We start from the raw sequence: 19382 nt of genomic DNA, 5'->3' as shown, positions 1-19382 counted from the left end.
AACTTCAATTCTTGTGGCTTTGTGCGTAATATGTGGCTAGTGAAGTTACCGGGATCCTCCGAAGCCAAAGAATGTCGCGCAGCTTCCATCGAAAACCGGAATTGAAGCTGTCACCAAAAGTCTCAACAAGAAACAACACATTTATTTGCCATTGAGTCTCCTTGTCGTCATACCCTCCGACAATAAGCCAAAATGGTGTTCCAGGTATGTTATTCGCAAGCTCATTTTATACGTATTCCCGATGGATTGTTGTGTCTTGTCCGTCGCAAGTTTGAGTGTGGGACGTTGCTAGGAGTTGTGCTAATTCGATAATATCGCAGACCCCCATTCGACGGGCTGTCCCCTCCTACAAGAGCCCCTACGGACCTAAGTGAGTGCGATCCGATCCTCGATTTTACCGATCCCGCCCCTTATGAAGTGTTGGACATGAGCAATCTTTGGGAACAATTGGAAGGAGCGCACAAGTGGATTGGAACTCAAGAGTCGTTTAGGCCAATGGCTGACTATGGGAACGAATAGATACCACTACCAACCGAATGTCGCCGGTATCACATTCAAGCAACTTGCAGGCTTGTAAGCGCCCTGATTTCCCTCGGACTATACCATATGGGCCGCAAGCTACTACGATAAGAACAATGGCGTGCTAATACGATTGGAATACAGCGGCTTCAAGGCTGGTGCCTTCGGAGGTGTAGCCCTCTTCGCCGTTATCTTCTACGCATCCGGTATCCCCAGAGTACAGAAGGATATCCTACAAAAGGTTCCCTTCCTCGGCAACTACTACATCAAGGAGATCCCCGCCTCGGACAACGTGAGTTACTTGTGCTATTCCCTTTTTATAACATGGCTAATCCGACTATACAGCCTTTCTAAGCTGGCCCATTTTGCTGGTTTCTCTTAGAAGTGGAATGAACGCAACGCCGACCGAAAATAGAACTTGCATGGCGAACTTCTGTACAAAATAGCATCCAAATAGATCTCATTGCGCCCTCAGAGCAATCGTCTTGTTTCGTATTTTGACACAGATCTATTCTAGGCCCTGCCTGATGGGGGCCAACTCATCTAGTCTATTATGTATGGTGATGATACAATGCGTCTTTTGATACAAATCTCATCAATGAGCCTCCCTTTTCCTTTTTTTGACCTATGCTTTCTTCTCCGTCAATTCCTCCTTCATCTCGTTCTTCATGCGTGTGATAGTTCCGGCACCCCCATAGACAAGGCTAGTGTATACCATAGCAACACTTGCGCCAGCATTTAGGATCTCTAGTGCTTTTCGTCCATTAGATATTCCACCTGTAGCGAAGATGACCTTCTGCTCAGGGGCCGGAGAAGCGGAGCTCGTCTTCGGTTCGTTCTCTGAGAATCCAGTAATAGTTCCTTCGATAGCTGTTATGCTCGCATCGACGGCCTCATCAGCCACCACTTTTTCCACCTTTTCCTCCTTCGTTTTAGGGGGTTGGAACGACTGACCATCTAGCATTTTGCGGTACCGACTGACCAGATCCACAGTACGGTCGAACATCATAGGGCCTGAATAACCACCTGTTTCCGTCATAGTGACCTGTTCCTTGGGTGTAATCTTCACACCAGGAGGGATCACTCCAATTCGGCGTTTTGTCGTGTTGCCCACGATGACTCCGTCGACGCCACTAGCCCAAACCGCCTGCACAATGCCCTCCATCTGAGCATCCTCGTCCTCGTCCGGCGAAACCTTGACCACAACCTTAGGCTTCTCCTTCCGGTCCGTCTTCCGCGCCTCATCAACCACCGCGCTCAGAAGCCGTGTCAGGGGCTCGGTAGCTTGTAAATCTCGTAGACCCGGTGTGTTAGGGCTACTGACGTTGACCACAAGCACATCAGCATACCGCGCTAGTCGATTCACGCAGTATACGTAGTCCCGACTCACGGCGTTCACATCCCGCTCGTCCGTCTCCTTATTCTTGGCAATCTGCACTAACAGTAGACGCCCAGGTAACAGACTTCCTGGGGGTACACCACCTTCGCCATTTAACACACTCTCCTCATCCAAGCCCACAGATCGTGCATATAGACGAACTCGCTCACGCAGCCGCATAGCCATATCATCAGCACCCCGTGAATTAAGTCCATACCGATTAATCAGACCATCAAGCGTAGGCACGCGAAACATGCGCGGTTTCGGATTCCCCTCCTGCGGTCTCGGCGTGCAACCACCAACTTCCACAATCGAAGCACCGAGCGCAAACAGGGCATCGGGTATATCAGCATGTTTATCCAAGCCCGCGGAAATACCAACTGGATTCGCTAACTGCGTGCCAAACACTGAGACCGAGAGATCGGGGCCGGTGGATGAAGATGAGGTGCGCTCACGTGGGTGTAGACCTAGACTGTAGAGTGTTTTCATGGATGTCACGGCTGCGTTGTGGGCTTCTTCGGCGTCGGGGAAGACGGCGCGGAGGAGAGGTGGGACGATGTATCGGTGCACGAAGGCTCGGGTGTCGGTCGTGTAGACGTAAACTACATAGCCGGATACAGCGATCGATGTCGCGTAGAGAGCTGTTTTTAATCGGGATATTGGGAGTGTATCTGTCGTGGTGGAGGTAGAGGCATAACGGGTGGCGATTCGAGGACGACGGTGATTAGGAGCTCGTCGGGAGAGGGTTGAGAGGGGGTTAGCTGGTGAAGAAAGAAACCGACGGGCTATTCGATGGGAAGAAGCCATTGTGACGGGTTTTGGATGGGCATAATAGCCCTCAATGCTTGGTGGTTGGTTGATTAAGATTGGTGTATTGGAAGTTGAGAGATAAAAACTCGTTCACATCGTTTGGTTGAAGTGAAGCTTGGAAATATTATCAATGTACCTAAGTACCTACCAATGTGCTTACCTTTTAGGCTGCTTACAGCGTCACAGCATTGAGTTATAGTGGAGTCCAGTGTGCCTTCCGACTCCATTACGCATTACGCCAGCTGTCAGTTACTAGAAGATGACCTGTAGCACCTGCTGTACTAATATTGATGCAACATCTTTCAGTATAAGCAGGAACAATCGGCGACGACGTATATTTGTTAGGGATGGTTTAATTAAACCTACGTCATCATCTACAATCTAGACACCTTCATAAACCAGATCTCATCCTTTGATAATGGCGTCATGGCGGGAACTAGACTCGTCGCTGATCATTCAAACCGCACGCTACTTATTAGTATTCACGATATTCCACATTTACACAATACGAAAAGAAGTGCCTCTCAGAATCAAGTCGGCGATATCTACATCTCTTGTGGCTATTGCATTGCTTAGTCGCCAATGGCTTTCTGTTGTCACCAAACATGTTCCGGAGCCTTACCTAGTATGCTACCCTATGTATATTCATGCCTCTCCTCTGGAGCCAATAACTAAATCGTACTAGGACGAAGTATTCCATATACCTCAAGCTCAGGTTTATTGTGAGGGAAAATACTTTCAATGGGATGACAAGATCACAACACCTCCTGGACTGTCAGTTATCTCCCGAAATGATATATTTTACTTTTAGCTGACAGTATCAAGCTATGCCTTGACCATCTTAGCAAACAAGCTGACGGGAATCCCCTGTGAAGCCTACCATCTCCGCTATTTCAACGCTGAGATTATTTCATATCTAGCTTTGGCAGCCATCATATCAAGAGCTAGGCTTGAGCAACCAGAGACGCCCAATTCACGCCGGTACTCACCCTATGCCATCTGGACGGGGATCAATGTCGCCTTATTCCCTGTACTCTTCTTCTTCTCGGGGCTGTACTACACAGACGTCATTTCCACTCTCGTTGTACTACTAGCTTACACGAATCACCAAAGTCGTGTTGGTCCGAACAAACCCTCACTGCTCAACGATGTATACTCTATTTCCCTTGGTCTTCTTACTCTATGTATGAGACAAACCAACATCTTCTGGGTTGTAGTTTATATGGGTGGCTTAGAGGCTGTTCATAGTATCAAAACCCTACGTCCGAAGCCAGTAGCTACTCCAAAATTCACAACTCTATCTCAACAAATCAAGTTTGATGTTTGGAGATATTCGCTTGGCGACATCCATGACCCGGCCCTGAATCTAACGAATCCAATTGGTATGTCCTATGTCGCAATTATTAGAACGCTCCTAATTAAGACAATAGATATTCTACTTTGTGTCATCAGTATTGGAATTTCTGCAATCTGCAATCTCGGAACTATCCTTAGGCACATATGGTCACATCTGGTAGTCCTTGGAGCCTTCGTTGGATTTGTCGCTTGGAATGGCGGCGTTGTCCTCGGTAAGTTAACATAATTAATTATTCTCACATGGATTATCACTGATATAATATAGGAGATAAATCCAACCATGTGGCGACTCTACATCTAGCTCAGATGTTGTATATCTGGCCGCTATTTGCGTTCTTTTCAGTACCCCTTTTCGTTCCACCACTGCTAAACTTAGTCGCGAACATCTTCAATGGCCTTATAGGTTCGACACCAACTTCATCTAGAAAGACTCCAGTTTCATCAAAGGATGCAAATAAATCCAACCAATCAGCGGCATTGAAAGCATTCAACTACCTCGGATCTAGCCATATAACTCACTCTGTTATAATCCTCGCTGGCGCTCTAGCAATCGCAACATTGATTGTACGGTTCAACACTATCATCCACCCGTTCACTCTAGCGGATAATAGACACTTCATGTTCTACGTATTTCGATATACCATTCTCAAAGCATGGTGGGTCAGATATGCTCTTGTCCCTGTGTACGTTGCGTGCGGTTGGCTATGCTGGACTACTCTACGAGGAAACCCCACCACGGCTCTTGGTAGCAGTCGATGGATACGTACACCATTTGGCAATGAGAACCGGGTCTTGAACCAGTCTCGGTCAGAAAAGAAAAGGCCGAATAGAGCACAAGAGGTACAAGATGTAACAGCAATACCGCCAGCAACAACTTCAGTCCTCATTCTCCTTCTCGCGTCAGCGCTCTCCCTCATCACTGCGCCGCTAGTTGAGCCACGCTATTTCATCATACCATGGGTATTCTGGCGACTCCTCGTCCCCTCTCAACTCCTCAATCTCTCAACATTTGGACTTGGACCAAAATCGTTGGTTTCGCAACGGCTAGTCCTAGTTCTCGAGACAACATGGTTCTTACTCATTAACGCTGCGACAATGTACATATTCATCACGCGGCCCTTCTACTGGAGGGCACCAGACGGCACACTTCTGGATGATGGGAAGGTGCAGAGATTTATGTGGTGATTTACAGTTACAAGTCGTGCGTTGCGATATGCACCTACAATTTAAATAATCACATACAAAGCCAGAAATGCGATATTTTATTCTCAATTTTCACTCATGGTATTCATCTTCTAATGATCTTGATAAATCTACCTAAGTAGATAGCAAAGGTAACTAAATACCGCCAGTCTTCTTCTACAGGTGCGAAACCCGCATGCTATGCAGTGAATGTAAAAATTACTCCCATTGGCCAATGTATGAATCTCGTGTAACGTCTATGTTGATATAGTGGTGGCGTGACGTCGTATGTTAATGTGAATAGAATGATGCCCAAGGGCAAACCAGCCAGCTCGAGTTCGAGACTAGGCGGGTAGAATCGAATTGCGTCCTTTCATCTTACGCTTGGTTTTTATTTTGTCTTGCTCTCTCTCTGGGATGCTTCACTCTGAAAATTCCAAAATAATTCAGAAACCACACATGCGAACGCCGTTCCAGAATGATTGCAAAACCGTAACGCCGTGCTGTGTGCCATATACAGCAGATCATCGTCCGCCCATGTCATGTCCGATAGTGTATGTATGTATATCCAAAATTCCCGTCCGTATTCCGTCTTAGTTAGGGGTAGCAAAGCATGTAGCTACCCCGTATTCCATTTACCGTTTCCCAGTTTCCACTCCAGATAAGCGAGCTGTTCGTCCGACAGTCGCCATGGCTATGTTCAGTAAGTTGTGAGATCGTCATTCATCCTTGCTATGTCAATAAAATTAATAATTTCGTCGAGGCGGTTATAGGCTTAGTCGATCCAAGCTAAGACGATCCTGGCTCCGTACCCTTTTCACGACGCCTAGTTTAAAGAAGCGCTCATCGCCGCCGGCTGTCCGACCACCGATATACCATTTATCTGCGCCTAATACATCGCGGAAACCTTCACTGCTGCTATCGCTGCCGCGCCGACGTCCAGAACCAGGTATTGGCATACCCGGGCGATGTGGCTGTGGAGACGGATGATGTCTATGTGGCGGTGATTGTAAGGGTAGTTGGTTCATGACCCCACCGGTGCGCTGTTGGGATTGTTGTGATGTTGACGATTGGCTCTGTGAGGTAGATGAGATGGACCGGGCCCCGGAAGCCGAAGGATTCGAGGTGGATTGCGATGTGTGCTTATTGGGTTGAGAGGTTGCTGACAACGCGGGTGGTGTCTGCTGGCGGAAGGCGGCTAAGAAGGAAGAAAGGAAGAAAGGGCGCTGAGAGGAAGGCATATTGGTGGTGATATCGCGTCGGTAGAATATGGGTGTTACGGATATGGGTTGTGGATGCGGAAGAGGCGGATATTTAGGACGAGCAACCCATATAATTCGGCAGAGCGGCGAGTCGGAAATAATGTCTCGAGATTATCGACGTAATCGTTCGTTCGGTGGCACAATGGAGGGGAGGAATCAAGCTCCGGGGAACCGAGGATATGTCGTGTTTGCTAGGTAATCGGGACGGGACTGGTGTTATCGTATCGTATTACACAATCCTAGCGTTAAGTAGGTATGTACTCGAAGTTCTATTTTAATTTTCTCTACTCGTGTTCCTCTAATAATCGAAGATGAAGTCGCCTTAAATGCAATGTTCGCTTTTGTATAAAAAGCGACCAGCGCGGGACGAAGTAGATGATAGTAGAATAACAACCGGTGAGGATGAAGGACGAACGCAGGTTCCCGTCCGTAATGTACGTCAGGTTTATGGAAGACGGGAGTGAGGGAGAGGGGCGGTTATCCGTCGGGAGTCAAGTTAGGATGAATAGGTAAGATAGAAGAAGAATGACAGTTAAGTAACCCTTCAATCAGGAACTAAGACAAGAACAAATCGACGATGGATTTCCATGCGTTGATATAATAGTTGGAGTTTAGTTTGAGAATTTGTGCGTGTTTATGGATGCAAGGTGAAAAAATCCTGACGTCGAGGCACATACTAACGGATCGAATGGAGTACTTCAGGTTTTCCGGGGTTGAATGGATTGGTTCAAATGTTGGACGAAGATGGTTGGATGAGTCGGAGTTGCAGCGGTTGTAGGTACCTAGGTAATAATCCCTTCGGCCAATCCCGGGTAACATTTTAAAGTCTATCCCACAGCTGTCCCACTAAGCAACTAACTAGGTAACTTTATGTTATTCGACCCGCGCAGCTGCCGCGACCGGTAAAAGGTGGGGTTGGGTCAATGTATCTCGCTTTGCAAATGGAGGGGTTATGATAGGCTGCAGTCCTTTTTTTCGTTCCCTCCTTCCCCAGGCTGCCAGGCCACCAGGGTGTTTTTTTGTCTTCGCTTCGCTTAGTTACAGAAGGTTCGTGCACCTATACTTTAATTATTTAGTTAGCTCACACCGCTGCTACTAGTGCTGCTGCAGTGTTTCCGAGGTATTCTGTACTTCCTATTAATATTTCTTAGTCTTGTTACCCACTCACCCATTTCATTCCATCCACTCACATTACTATCTACACTCTTAACCACCAAGGAAACGAAAGACAAGAAAACATTCGATCCATCGCCGATCCGAGTCTTTTTTTCTTCCTCTTCTATCCTCGGTTCTCACTAGACGCTTTTTCTTTCCCACTTTCCCCGGATTCTCATTTTTAATCTTCCCTATCCCCCGGCTCTCGTCAGCCTGGAACTAACAACTAGACATAATCGAATGTTTCCCATCTTCCCGCTGCCCCGAATGTTCGCCGAATAAACATATCTAATATTATCATTGGTAGTGCCTGCGGGGTTGTCCCCGATCCAGATCATTGGTATCCTTGTTACCTGGCTACTGTGTATGATACAAACAAGACATGGGACGATGCGAACTCCTATTATTGATGCATATTTCCAAACTTGTCAATGCCATGTCACCATACGGCAGTGACGGTATTTTAGTAAGCCTCAAAGGGCTGAAGGGTAGCATCGACCGGTACAAAAGGTCCATCAACAACACGACGAGTTGCCAACTCCGTAACATATTCCGTGTGGTGTTTACCTGCAGCTCTCTGGACTACCTAGGTATGAATAAAAGAAATTACGACGAAGGATCAAGTAACTGCTCTATCTGCGTATTGACGTTTTATCATGTCGTAAGACAAGCCACCAACCGACAGCCTGCATGAAACCACTTGCCCTAGCGATAGCATCTTTCCAGGATATATGTCGCTTTTTCGCAAGTAGTATACAAACTAGCAAGGACATTGATCGTTACACATCAACCTCGATCGACGTGTCTTCTACGTACTTAGTTGACTTGGCGGGGGGTTGTCACATGCTGTTACCCCTTTTCAAGATATCTGGATTTCTAGATTATACTATAGACGTACTACGATATACGAGTTTCGTAAGATACATACGTACTAAGACTACTCTCAAGGAATAAGAGTAAGTGCATGGATATGACTCTACCTAGTACATGACAGTCAGCAGCTATCAGGTAGCTAGAGAAGAACATGATTCCAAACTAAGACTTTTCTTATCATTATCATTCATCAATCATAACTCATATTGCTCGTCAACCTTCATAGAGATGACTGCTCGGGAGTGAGTACGGTTTGTCTCTCGAGAAACCCGGGATTGATCAATGGGTTGTGAAGTTCAGCAATGTTGCTCATGCACGCCGCAGCTGGATCACCGCTGGCATCCAGAGACCCCGCCCAATATTCGTTCCCTGGGAATGCATTGCCGTCCCACGCGTAAGATACAACAAGAAGTTGGTCAGCCTCATCTCCCGTTAATTTAGCAGCCGGATCACGTTTCGAGAACTTGATTTTCATATCTAGCGAAGGTAGGGTATCGGAGTCAACATCCCGGTACGGCCAGTCCGCATCGCCTCTCGGATCAGGAGAAACCCACGAGAAATCAAGCGTCCCTATGTTCTTTAAGCTAGCACTTAAAAAGAACATGGCAGAGTAAAAGGCCTCCACGAAAAGGCGAACTTGGGCACGATCTATCTGCCAGACGCCAAGGCCAAGCCCGACAATGTGGACGTATGCCTTCTTACCAACTTGTTTAGCTCGTTCATTGGCTTCGAGGAGCAGCATTTCAGCGGTGATGCGCATCCGCGCGACATAGGTTTTACCATCAAAACGGGCAGTTGATGTCTTCTCCGTGTCGAAAAACTTCATAAACATATTTCTAAATTGAACTCGTTCCGGATTTTGATCGCCCTTTCCCTCGATAAACATGGAATCCATGAGTCCGGGACGTTCAAAGCGCGCCCCGACAAGGCCGACAATGATACCATTCGTTTCGTACTCCCCTGGTTTTCCAAGCTGAGCCCTATTGCGACGGGAGCCACTGTTGATAAACCCACTTCGCCCGCTGACTCCTAAGAGACTGCCGAGCATGATCTCATCGTAAGTCAAAGACTCTTCTAACACATCAAAGTCCCGGCCCTCACGGCCGATATTATCCCAGAAGGTATGGTCCCTTCTTGACCCGTCGCGCATTATCGTAACGTCCTCATCAGTGTAAAACACTAAAGGCCGTTTCTCAATGAGTCTTCTGACCTGGTCGTTCCAAGTCCAATCTTTGTGATATAAGGCCTTCTCGAGACTTGTTCCATACTGGCGCTTGTGCGCTAGGAAATCATTTACGAGCTCTGGATATCGCCAGTGCATAATAATTTGCGTGCTCAAAGCGTTGGCTCGCACAGTATCGGGGTCTTGGTTTATTACACGGTTGTTCTGGGTGGGGAACTTGAGATGAGTCTCCCTCAAGCCTAACGATTCCATCGTTGCGCCTGACATGGTGATTGAATACCTATGTACTAGTACTGATGGTATTAATAATATTCGAGATCCTCCCTAGAGAAAGTCAATGGGGATATATACAAGATTCACCCAACGTGGTTTAAAATAAATAACAAATGCGTCTTTTATATGAAACAAGATGTTGTGTTGGTGCTCTCGAGCTATTGTTTATGTCAACAGTGCCACGTTTAGGCATCCACTAACCCTGCTAGAGGTACCTAACTAATCAGCACTAATAGCCTATAATAGCCTTAGAAACGAGGAATTAATATCATCAAACAAGTAGATGTTGAAATGAATTTAACGATTTCAATTCTCCCCATATGATATTGGCATATACATAAGTTCAACGATCAAAGTTAGCAAGTGACTAAATGTTGCGGTGTAAGTCAATTGTCTCTTCGAGTTGTTACGTGTCCAACTCTTGATACATCAGGGATCATACCTAAATATTCGACTCCAAACAAACAACACACTTAGATATGAATGATCCCAAATTGAAGATCACATACCTGAGATGTCAGTCCTTTGTGGGTAATGGTCACATTATAAAATTTTTCAAACTGGCAGCAGGCCACTTGACTGTTCATCTATCCTTATTATGTAAATCGGTATTTGTGAAAAGCCGTCTTGGAGTCGATCGTATCTGACAAACTACAGACAGGACCACTAGTGATTGGTGTTTGCTCTTCGGTGTTGTGTGAGCCTACCTAGGTACCAAATCAAGTAAACTGAATCGGGTATAGTACTAATCTCTTCTATTTTACAGGTCGGACGGGTAGGCATTAGGCACCTAGGTATAAACGGAGCGGCATATAGAAACGCGGGGGACGGAAGGATCCCGACGTTTGATAGCATCGCATGCAGGGACGGAGCCGGATCCGGCTCGCTGGGTTCTAGATGGATTAGGATCACGTTTTAATATGATTAAGCTAATTGGATGTTTGGGCTACATGACCTGCAGATAGTATATTTGAAACTTGACTACTAGGACCCTTAGAGAGCTACTCATGCTGTAACGCGTTGTTGGGATAGAAAATATTATCATGCAGGGTCGAAATTTTCTTAGAAAATCCTTTTGGTGTTTATGTAAGTGTTCGGCAGATACAGAGGGGATGAGGCGCAATTAATCTAATTCAATCTCACTACCGACACATCTTGTAAATCATCCCCCCTTTTGACAGATGATGACAGCTCGAGAGGTGGAATTATGCAAACATACTTAGGTAGTTAGTCCGAAGTGGGTGGAAAGTGGCTTGATACAGGAGGGGTCCGGGTGTCTGCATCTTTCTCAACTATTGGGATGGAACGAAACAGTCTCTCTTGGATGGACTTCTCGTCTTCTTTTGACTGTGGCTTGAACCCCCCACCTCGTCCCCCTCTCAAAGTACAAACTGGCGTTTCCCGAGTACTTACTTGGGTAAGTACCTAGTAGTTATACCCTACTCGTGTCTTTACGAATAAGTCAGTAAGTAAAATGTCAGCATCATGATACCTTAGACTGTGACAGAGCGGCCGGATATCTATGTGTGTCTCAAGCTAATGGACCAATGGGATTCTGAGGCGGTCAAGATTCCTCACTGTGTAACCCCCATAGATCTTCAGCGGCGCAAAGTTAGCGTCCATGGATCTAGGCTCAGTCTATATTACTCCGACGGTACCTGTCTGCATCGGAAGTATATTGAGCGTTGGGGGGTGACAAGTTGTGTACCACCCAGGTCCCTGCTTCAACTCCTATACAGGTATGAGGGACTATAGTATACTTTTGATTGGGTATCTCTAACTGCTCGAGTTAGATTGATTGGTCCTTCAAACATGAGTGAATTTGGTAAGCAAACCTCTAGTACCGGCACACGTGCCTCATGTCTACTTCGATCTGATGAGGACAGCAGGCTGCGGATGCGGAACAATGGTCGAATCACTTCGAGCAATGGGGATGATGTTTGAGTAACCATGACCGAGAAGAAGGGAATGAACTCAAGAGACAAGTGTATTTAAACATGCACGTCCTCCCCCATTCTTCCCTCACGAGAATCCTCTTCACCACCATCAACACTATTCTGAGTGCAGGCATAACCCACATCACTCCTTTCCACAACTTCATCACTTGCGCAAGCTCGCTATCACTGTCCTTATATATTTACTTTCTTGTCTCTCCTTGACAAAACACACGATTATCGACTTAATCGACTTTACCAGTACATACACCTATCTTTAGTCAAGATGTACTCCATCACCAAGGTTGTCATTGCTCTGGGCGCTCTCATTGCCCCGTCTATCGCCTTCTCCGGCGACATGACCTACTACACTCCCGGTCTCGGCTCTTGCGGCGAGACTAACAGTGAGGGTGACGCTGTCGTCGCCCTGTCTTCCAGCCAGACTGGTCACTGCAACAAGAACATCAACATTCATTACAACGGCCAGACCGCCTCCGCCAAGGTCGTCGACACATGTCCCGGCTGCGGTGGCGACGGCATTGACGTCTCCCCTACTGTCTTCAAGGAACTCGCCAACCTAGACCAGGGCCGCGTCTCCGTCACCTGGGAGTTCGCTTAAGTCTATCATTTGAGAAATGACCCGTATACTCGGCGTTGACGCTGCTGGCTATATGGGGACGACTTCTCTATTTGCGATTTGATTTTTAGGTGGTCCATGGAATGGATGGAGGGTTAGAGAAAATCGGAACGGGATATTTACATAGCTTGGGTCAGCGCGCGCGCATGTTGTCATGACTGAATGCGAAGAAAAGTACCTACATGGATATAAACCCTTCATAGAAATCAATATGGATCTGCTTATTTCTGCGTAAATTCCTTGAGAATGTTGCACATTCTAAATTCCGTGGATTTGCTGCGAGGCGAGGGGCAATTTCGCCTTATACATGGAGGGGCGTAGCGCTGATGCACTGCCCATTTTACATAAAGATGATCAAATGGTAAGGCGAATGAGACGATACATGTTGGCGATATTTAAAATGTATTTATTGGGGCCATTACATGCATATTTCCTTCTTTTTCCTTCGCCCGAGGCACCATCTTACTTCAGAAGCACAGCCGTTGCATATAGCCTTAAGCACTGCCATAACGAGTCTGATCCATTACATCTAGGGAGGTCTTGCGTCCATATACGTCGACTCTATTGACGACATCGTATCGCTTCTATTTGAAATAATTGGTTATGACATTTATGCAAAGAATGCAACGATAGGATAAAACACCATCTTCAATATATACATTGTAGCCATCCGGTCCAATACATTCCCGTTGGGTTTGGTTATATATTTTCTCCTAAACTCTCGATCCCAAGGTGGAATTTCTTGATCTATAACACTTGTATGGCTTCTTTTATCAGTCGTAAAGCTCACGACCTTGAAGCGTCTAATTATCTGGTAGACAGCATGTCTCAACCATTACGAGAGATCCTCTGCGATAGCGAAGACCATGCACACCTTCGTCAGCAAATCCAAATGATTGATGGAGACAAGGTACAAAGAGTCGCGATCCTCAGCTTCCGGGGATTACAGTTGTACCGCATTGCGAAGTTGCAAGCTGAGCTTGTGAAGAAGCAAAATACTACAATGAAACCTATTGATGGAGTACCTGAGTTTGGACAAGACGCCACCGCCATTGCCGACGCCGACAGGCGGGAGGGGAAAGAAGTGGACGAGCTACTCCAAAGATATGGTGCGTTGATGATAACTGTTCAGTCGCAAAAAAACCGACCCTGTGCTGACGAGTTTTAGCGGACGCTGTTCGAAATTACGAGACACTGTCACAAACTATCGAGTTCAATGAGGATCTTTCATATGACTTTCTTGGTGGAAACCAACAATTTAAAATCATAAAGAGGACGAACAATGCTAACTGGAAGTTACCGTCATGGTTAGCCACGACCAATCCTAGTACTGTTCTCCGATACGGCGCTGGGCCCCTTGGATTTCGTGAACTTGACAGGGGCAGACTATCGCAAAGGAATATTATGGAAAGAATTAGGTCGCGACTTCATATGGCGGCATTCGGTGGTGTGGCATTGATTGGACCTGTGTTAATCATGGCTCTTATCCCGACGCTTACGGTGAATTTAGTCGTGGCATCAGTATCTACGGCCATCTTCGCGATAATATTGGTTTTATTTGCTTCTGATTCGAGCGGGAAGGATGTGTTGGCTTCTACGGCAGCATATGCGGCGGTCATGGTTGTCTTCATAGGCACAACTCTACAGACATATAACTCTAAATAAGGGCACTCCGCGAATTACATTTCTTAGATTGCTGGCCAGTTAGCCCGCGAGTTGATATATCACCATAATCCGGCTGGAATACCACATTTCCACAGCCCGGATGTATGCCTACCCAAGTCCGCCTTAGGCAGGCGTATCTTCGCACATGTACATGAAGCCAGTCATATTTAAAGACTACCTTGCATTGCTATTCGTTCCTACTGCGTTGAAAATATTTTGCGCATATCTGCGTGTTCGTAAATATGATTTGGCAGCATAGAGTCATCTGCGATGGAGGTGCAGTGAGTAAGATGAGAATTCCATGCGCTGTAACGAAATGGTGTACCTAAACTGCAGTTTTACACAGGATAATACTTAGCCGAGAAGCAGGCTCTGGAAAGTGGCAAGTTTCTCTTTTTCAGCTAGATAAGCATTAAGGACTATGTAGGCTTCAGCGTGCGGAGCTTCGGTGAGACCTCTTACCTTTCTGCTGGCGCTTCAACTATAAAGGGGGAGTGTGTCTTCTGTAGACGAGACCATGACTTGAGATGATGAAGCTCAAGCTTCGCCACTTGAACGTATCCGCCTACAAGTCTAAACATGGAACCAGCCAAAGAGGACACCAGCCAACTAGAGCGAGGGAAAAGGTGTCCAACGAAGCGCATAATGAAATTAAGAAACGACAACTGGGTTTACGGTATAGGCGACCTCCGCGAAATTTGGAATGACTGTGGCTTTGAAGATGTGGTAGGAGATTACAACTTGCAGGACGGCGACGTCGGGTTTATAAACGATCATTTGATACGAACTATTTCATGGTTATCTTCAATACGTCATGATGAAATGTCCCGCCGCGTCGTTGACTGGATTAAAAAAAGGGAGAAATTCGACGATAAACTTCCTACCATACGAGCAGATGACAAGGATCTATCTTGGATCGGTGACGATCTCATTTCGTATATGGACTCGTTGAGGAGATTCGCGGCTCCTGTTCTAGTGGAAGGTGAAGAGATAAAATTAGAAGAAAACGAACAGATGCCCTACGACGAACAAGACGGAAAGCCAGATATATTTAAATTCCGAATAGCTAACGGGCACCTTCAGCTACGAAATAAAGAGGTAAGTTCAAAAAATTCTTTACTAAAGGATATGACATAAACTAACTTAGAGCTGCAAGGGCACGGAAAATGGGAAAGTGACAGTGATGAGGAAGAGGTTACCTACAAGTGACCAAATACATATGGAAGAGATCAGAATGCTCAACAGTCTACGGGACGCCATATATAAAGAGAAGGAAGAAATCCGAATATGCACCTGCATCTGCACGGTTTACTCCAATGATAGATCAACAGCGCAGTGTCTGTCATTCTTCGCGGAGGACGGTGATGTAGAGCGCAAACTGGCTCAAATCCCCCCAGATTGCTCTCTGCTGGAGGACTGTCTGCGTCAAATCAAAGGAATTGCCAGCGCGATTGAATTTCTACACTATAGGGTTCAATCATCAAATCCAGCGGAGGAAGATTCACGTTACTGCCACTTGGACCTCAAGCCCGAGAATATTGTAGTTTTCCCAGGGCAATCCAAAGTTGGTGTCTGGAAAGTCATAGACTTTGGTATCTCGAAAGTCAGGAAACCGACGACATTTACTACCCTAGGAACGGATCGCAAGCCTCGTATTACGCATACGGTATCGACGAGTACTTACCAACTAGGAGGGGTCTTCCAGCCCCCTGAAATCAACGAACAAAATCAGAGGGTTATGGGGCGTAGAAGTGATATATGGTCCTTGGGCTGCATCTTGACTGAGGTGCTTGCTGCGAACGTCAGAAGTTTGAGTTCGTGGCGAAACCAGATAAAATCACGCCGTTCAGAAGATGATGGCCTTTTCGGGGATACGGACCAGTTTTACTACTACTATGAGAAATCCGATCGACTATGTATGCCTGTGCAGTACAGTAAGTTGAACAAAGCCTTCCGTCATGGATTGAACGAGATTCCGAACGTCGACGATCCGAATAACTTCAAAGTCTTGTCGAAATGCACGGAACTAGTCAAAAGTATGGTTGTGGTGAAGCGTTCTCACAGGTTAAAATCCAATCTAGTCGTAAGCGAGCTCGAAAACATATTGAACTCTAAGGCTGTTTTAACTAGCTAGAAGGCGGTTCTACCGATGGGGCGCGACAATTTATATAGCATCTGGCGTTGTAGTATTCACATTTGATTTGGAGGCGTCGCGATTATAGACAAGCCTGTACCCTATCTCGTGAGCTTACGATGGGAGATTTCCAGGGTACTTATGATATAGGCATTAAGGTACTTAGGTATTTACATTTAATCTGAATTTATCATAATTCCCCTAGTTCACCCCATTTTGTGGGCGTCTCGCTCATTTCAAACCTGATTAGGCTTGCTTTAACAATGTCTCCATGGTGAAGAATCGGTCGATCGATAGGCTTCCCATCGACACTCAAGCCCTTCACATACGACTTTGACGTCGCGCCAGGTGCTTCAATGACCAGAGTTCTCTCTCCACCGCCAGCGCAACTGACTTCACCCCCTGTCGCCACCCCAGCAGGTAACCTCAGAGTAACCTTCTCGAAGAACGGCGAACCAACAACATACTCATCACCAGCCGGATTAACAGGATAAAATCCTAGCGCAGAGAAAACATACCAAGCGCTCATCTGGCCCAAATCCTCGTTTCCACTAAGTCCAGCGCTCGTAGCATTATAATTCTCGAACGCAATATCGCGAATGCGATCAGCAGCTGCGCTTGGGTGTCCGATTAAAGAGTACAGGTATGGTACATGATGCGAAGGCTCATTACTATGCATATTATGTCCACCATCGAAATGTTCATCTAGTTTCGTCTTCATACCTTGACGACCGCCGGTAAATAATCCAGCGAGTCCGTCGACATCGTGGAGTACGTCGAAGGTGTACACCCACTTATCACCTTCGGTCCAACCCCATGTTTCGTTCGCCCATGTGCCGTTTTCATTACGCGCTCGCATGAATTGGGTATCGGAGTCCCATATTTTTGCATAGTTCTTGGCTCTCTTCTTAAGAGCTGCTGCTTCGTCGTCTTGACCGACGGCTCGCGCTACTATAGCGCATGCTGCGTCGTTGAATGCGTAGTCTAGGGTTCTGGATGCGGATTCTGACCATCTGTCGTTGTCGACCCAGCCGTGATCCATGTAGCTGGTTAATCCTGCGCGCACTTCATAGGGGGTGTCTGGTTCACGGTCGTAGTACAGTAACTGAGTGTCATTTTCGGGTGGTTCATAGGCGTCCTTACGTACAGCTTCCCATGTTTTCTTAAGGTCGAATGAGCGGAAACCTCGCGAGATTGCGTTCGCTAGCACGGCGTCGGCGTTAGTGGCGATCATAATGTTCGTCTCAACCATGTTAGCCCACATCGGTAGACGTCCGGTCCAGTCAAATATTTGTAGCAGAGTGCGCATCATGCTATTTACGCGCTCAGGGGCAAAGGTTGTTAAGAGCGAGTGCTCGGCGCGGTATGTATCCCAAATGGACCATGACTGATAGTAAGAGTCATTGGACTCATGAATGCTGTCGGTGTATCCGCTATAAAACGTCCGGGACCCTTTCGGGTCCTTACTGGTGGGCTCGGAGAAATCATTTGGATACTGAAGAGCGTGGAAAAGGCCGGTGTACCAGATGGTGCGAGGATCGTGCTCTTTGTCGGTCGAATTGACGCCTTCAATTGTAATTCGGCCTAATTTCTCCAGCCAAGCAGACTTTGCATTCTCGACGGTTTCTTCAAAAGTGGTACCATCGGGGCTTTCAATATCCAAGTTTTTTCGTGCCTGTTCGACGCTGACGAAGGATACTGCAGTGCGTACCTCTACTCGCTTTGTATTTTCGTGAAATTTCACATATGCGCTGAGTAGCTCGCCTGATGCATTTTCGGATCCATCCGAAACATTGGCACCAAGCGAAGTTCCGTACGACGCAAATGGTTCGGACAATCGGGAAACAAAGTAGCCCTTAAAAGATGCGGGTTTATCGGGACCTAGCCGATAATCTTGTCGCTGCGGATTATATCCAGAAATCTCATTATTTTTCGGATCTATCCGAACCTCGCCCGTCCAGTTTTGTCGAGTTACTTGGATAGAAACATAAGGCTGCACAGACTCCGAAGATGGGTAAGTATCAGCAGATTCGAAATCAAATCGGAGAGATCCCGTATGAGCAGTTGCACTCATCGCCGCTCGAATCTGTCGGGTATAATTCCGAAAGACATAAACATTGTCTCTTTTCCTCGTACGCCCATTCGCCCCACTTCGGACTTGATCCGAAGCTGATCCAGCACCACCAGGCACCGGACCTTCTCCGGCAGCATCTTCGGTTAAGTTCAGATCATGTTCTCCTTCTGTGTCTGCGTCCAGAACAATTTCATAAACGTAAGGTGTGCTAACCTCATCCTCTTTGCGAAACGCTAGGCTTCGTTGTTCGAACAGAGGCTTCACATCTTTACTCCATCCTGGAGTTAACACTACTTGGCCTAGTTCTCCCATCCAAATTGCCGGCTGATGCGTGGCTTGGAATCCGTGGACGTAAGAATCTCCGTCGTGGTATGGGACTTGAGAGATGTAATTTTCGCGGGTCTGGGCTGTCCATCGGGTCATGCCGAAAGGCACTGATACTGATGGGATCATTCCGCCATTGTCGTCAGGCGAGGAACCGTACGTGCCTATCTTCGGATTCACATATTGAAGTACGCCGACATTATTATGATAATTTGGGACATCGTTTCTTTGAACATTCGCCGAGCTTTCCGTTCCGCTGGGATGGGCCAATGTTTGACTTGAATAGAAGCCAAGAAAGAGGCACTGGAGCAAAGTACGCATCGTCATTTGGGGCTTAATAGTTTATATACAAACAGTTCTCAACGACTGCAATGACGATTAAATCAGTCTTGACAGCATAATTAACCAGTTCCTATCCATTGGCATTTTAGTAAAATCTAAGTTAAGTCCCAACAACCCGAGCGCAGATCTCGTAGGGATATCATTAGATGAATCGAAGCCGAGGAACAAAGAGTCCTTGTGACGTCTTGATAGTGCGGGGAAAATCCATGCCAGATTTACAGACCCAGGTGGCTGGGAAATTAGGGTAGTATTGCAGATGACCAGGGTGCTAATTTCTCGAA

At 46.6% G+C, this 19382-nt stretch overlaps 10 protein-coding genes across 10 annotated transcripts; 6 read left to right on the top strand and 4 right to left on the bottom strand.

Annotated features, from left to right (window-relative positions):
• The first annotated feature begins 76 nt into the window (after positions 1-76).
• On the top strand, positions 77-1009 carry F4822DRAFT_101743 (ubiquinol-cytochrome-c reductase complex subunit-domain-containing protein). The gene is made up of 5 exons (XM_051452330.1): positions 77-204; positions 321-370; positions 520-573; positions 664-811; positions 865-1009. The coding sequence occupies exons 1-5, from the start codon at positions 193-195 to the stop codon at positions 871-873; spliced, it is 273 nt and encodes a 90-aa protein (XP_051308428.1). The 5' UTR covers positions 77-192; the 3' UTR covers positions 874-1009.
• Positions 1010-1144: 135 nt separating this feature from the next.
• On the bottom strand, positions 1145-2704 carry F4822DRAFT_435328 (FMN-linked oxidoreductase; the record flags this gene model as incomplete). The annotated part of the gene is made up of 1 exon (XM_051462153.1): positions 1145-2704. One exon carries the CDS (start codon positions 2702-2704, stop codon positions 1145-1147), a length of 1560 nt encoding a protein of 519 aa, XP_051308427.1.
• Positions 2705-2935: 231 nt separating this feature from the next.
• F4822DRAFT_101721 (glycosyltransferase family 59 protein) lies at positions 2936-5517 on the top strand. Its single transcript, XM_051452329.1, has 5 exons — positions 2936-3332; positions 3393-3481; positions 3533-4089; positions 4138-4275; positions 4329-5517. Exons 1-5 carry the CDS (start codon positions 3126-3128, stop codon positions 5246-5248), a joined length of 1911 nt encoding a protein of 636 aa, XP_051308426.1. The 5' UTR covers positions 2936-3125; the 3' UTR covers positions 5249-5517.
• Positions 5518-5927: 410 nt separating this feature from the next.
• F4822DRAFT_101698 (uncharacterized protein) lies at positions 5928-6774 on the bottom strand. Its single transcript, XM_051452328.1, has one exon. It carries the CDS (start codon positions 6484-6486, stop codon positions 6013-6015), a length of 474 nt encoding a protein of 157 aa, XP_051308425.1. The 5' UTR covers positions 6487-6774; the 3' UTR covers positions 5928-6012.
• Positions 6775-7851: 1077 nt separating this feature from the next.
• F4822DRAFT_101683 (uncharacterized protein) lies at positions 7852-8471 on the top strand. The gene has a single exon (XM_051452327.1). It carries the CDS (start codon positions 8045-8047, stop codon positions 8354-8356), a length of 312 nt encoding a protein of 103 aa, XP_051308424.1. The 5' UTR covers positions 7852-8044; the 3' UTR covers positions 8357-8471.
• A 284-nt stretch (positions 8472-8755) lies between these two features.
• F4822DRAFT_435325 (uncharacterized protein) lies at positions 8756-9985 on the bottom strand (the record flags this gene model as incomplete). The annotated part of the gene is made up of 1 exon (XM_051462152.1): positions 8756-9985. The coding sequence occupies one exon, from the start codon at positions 9983-9985 to the stop codon at positions 8756-8758; it is 1230 nt and encodes a 409-aa protein (XP_051308423.1).
• Positions 9986-12009: 2024 nt separating this feature from the next.
• Positions 12010-12568, top strand: F4822DRAFT_101640 (RlpA-like double-psi beta-barrel-protein domain-containing protein-containing protein). Its single transcript, XM_051452326.1, has one exon. The coding sequence runs from the start codon at positions 12212-12214 to the stop codon at positions 12542-12544; it is 333 nt and encodes a 110-aa protein (XP_051308422.1). The 5' UTR covers positions 12010-12211; the 3' UTR covers positions 12545-12568.
• A 398-nt stretch (positions 12569-12966) lies between these two features.
• Positions 12967-14604, top strand: F4822DRAFT_423128 (uncharacterized protein; the record flags this gene model as incomplete). The annotated part of the gene is made up of 3 exons (XM_051459943.1): positions 12967-13320; positions 13381-13671; positions 13731-14604. Coding segments are annotated over exons 2-3 (779 nt in total), but the record flags the coding sequence as incomplete, so codon positions are not given.
• A 32-nt stretch (positions 14605-14636) lies between these two features.
• On the top strand, positions 14637-16456 carry F4822DRAFT_101595 (kinase-like protein). The gene is made up of 2 exons (XM_051452325.1): positions 14637-15325; positions 15384-16456. The coding sequence occupies exons 1-2, from the start codon at positions 14807-14809 to the stop codon at positions 16359-16361; spliced, it is 1497 nt and encodes a 498-aa protein (XP_051308420.1). The 5' UTR covers positions 14637-14806; the 3' UTR covers positions 16362-16456.
• F4822DRAFT_101592 (glycoside hydrolase family 92 protein) lies at positions 16457-19381 on the bottom strand. The gene has a single exon (XM_051452324.1). The coding sequence runs from the start codon at positions 19084-19086 to the stop codon at positions 16552-16554; it is 2535 nt and encodes an 844-aa protein (XP_051308419.1). The 5' UTR covers positions 19087-19381; the 3' UTR covers positions 16457-16551.
• Position 19382: the final 1 nt, after the last annotated feature.

The sequence above is a fragment of the Hypoxylon trugodes genome, assembly GCF_022578975.1.
Source record: "Hypoxylon trugodes strain CBS 135444 unplaced genomic scaffold F4822scaffold_14, whole genome shotgun sequence".
NCBI lineage: Eukaryota > Fungi > Ascomycota > Sordariomycetes > Xylariales > Hypoxylaceae > Hypoxylon > Hypoxylon trugodes.
The sequence above is the reverse complement of the archived record's forward strand: the minus strand, read 5'-3'. Positions and strand labels throughout refer to the sequence as shown.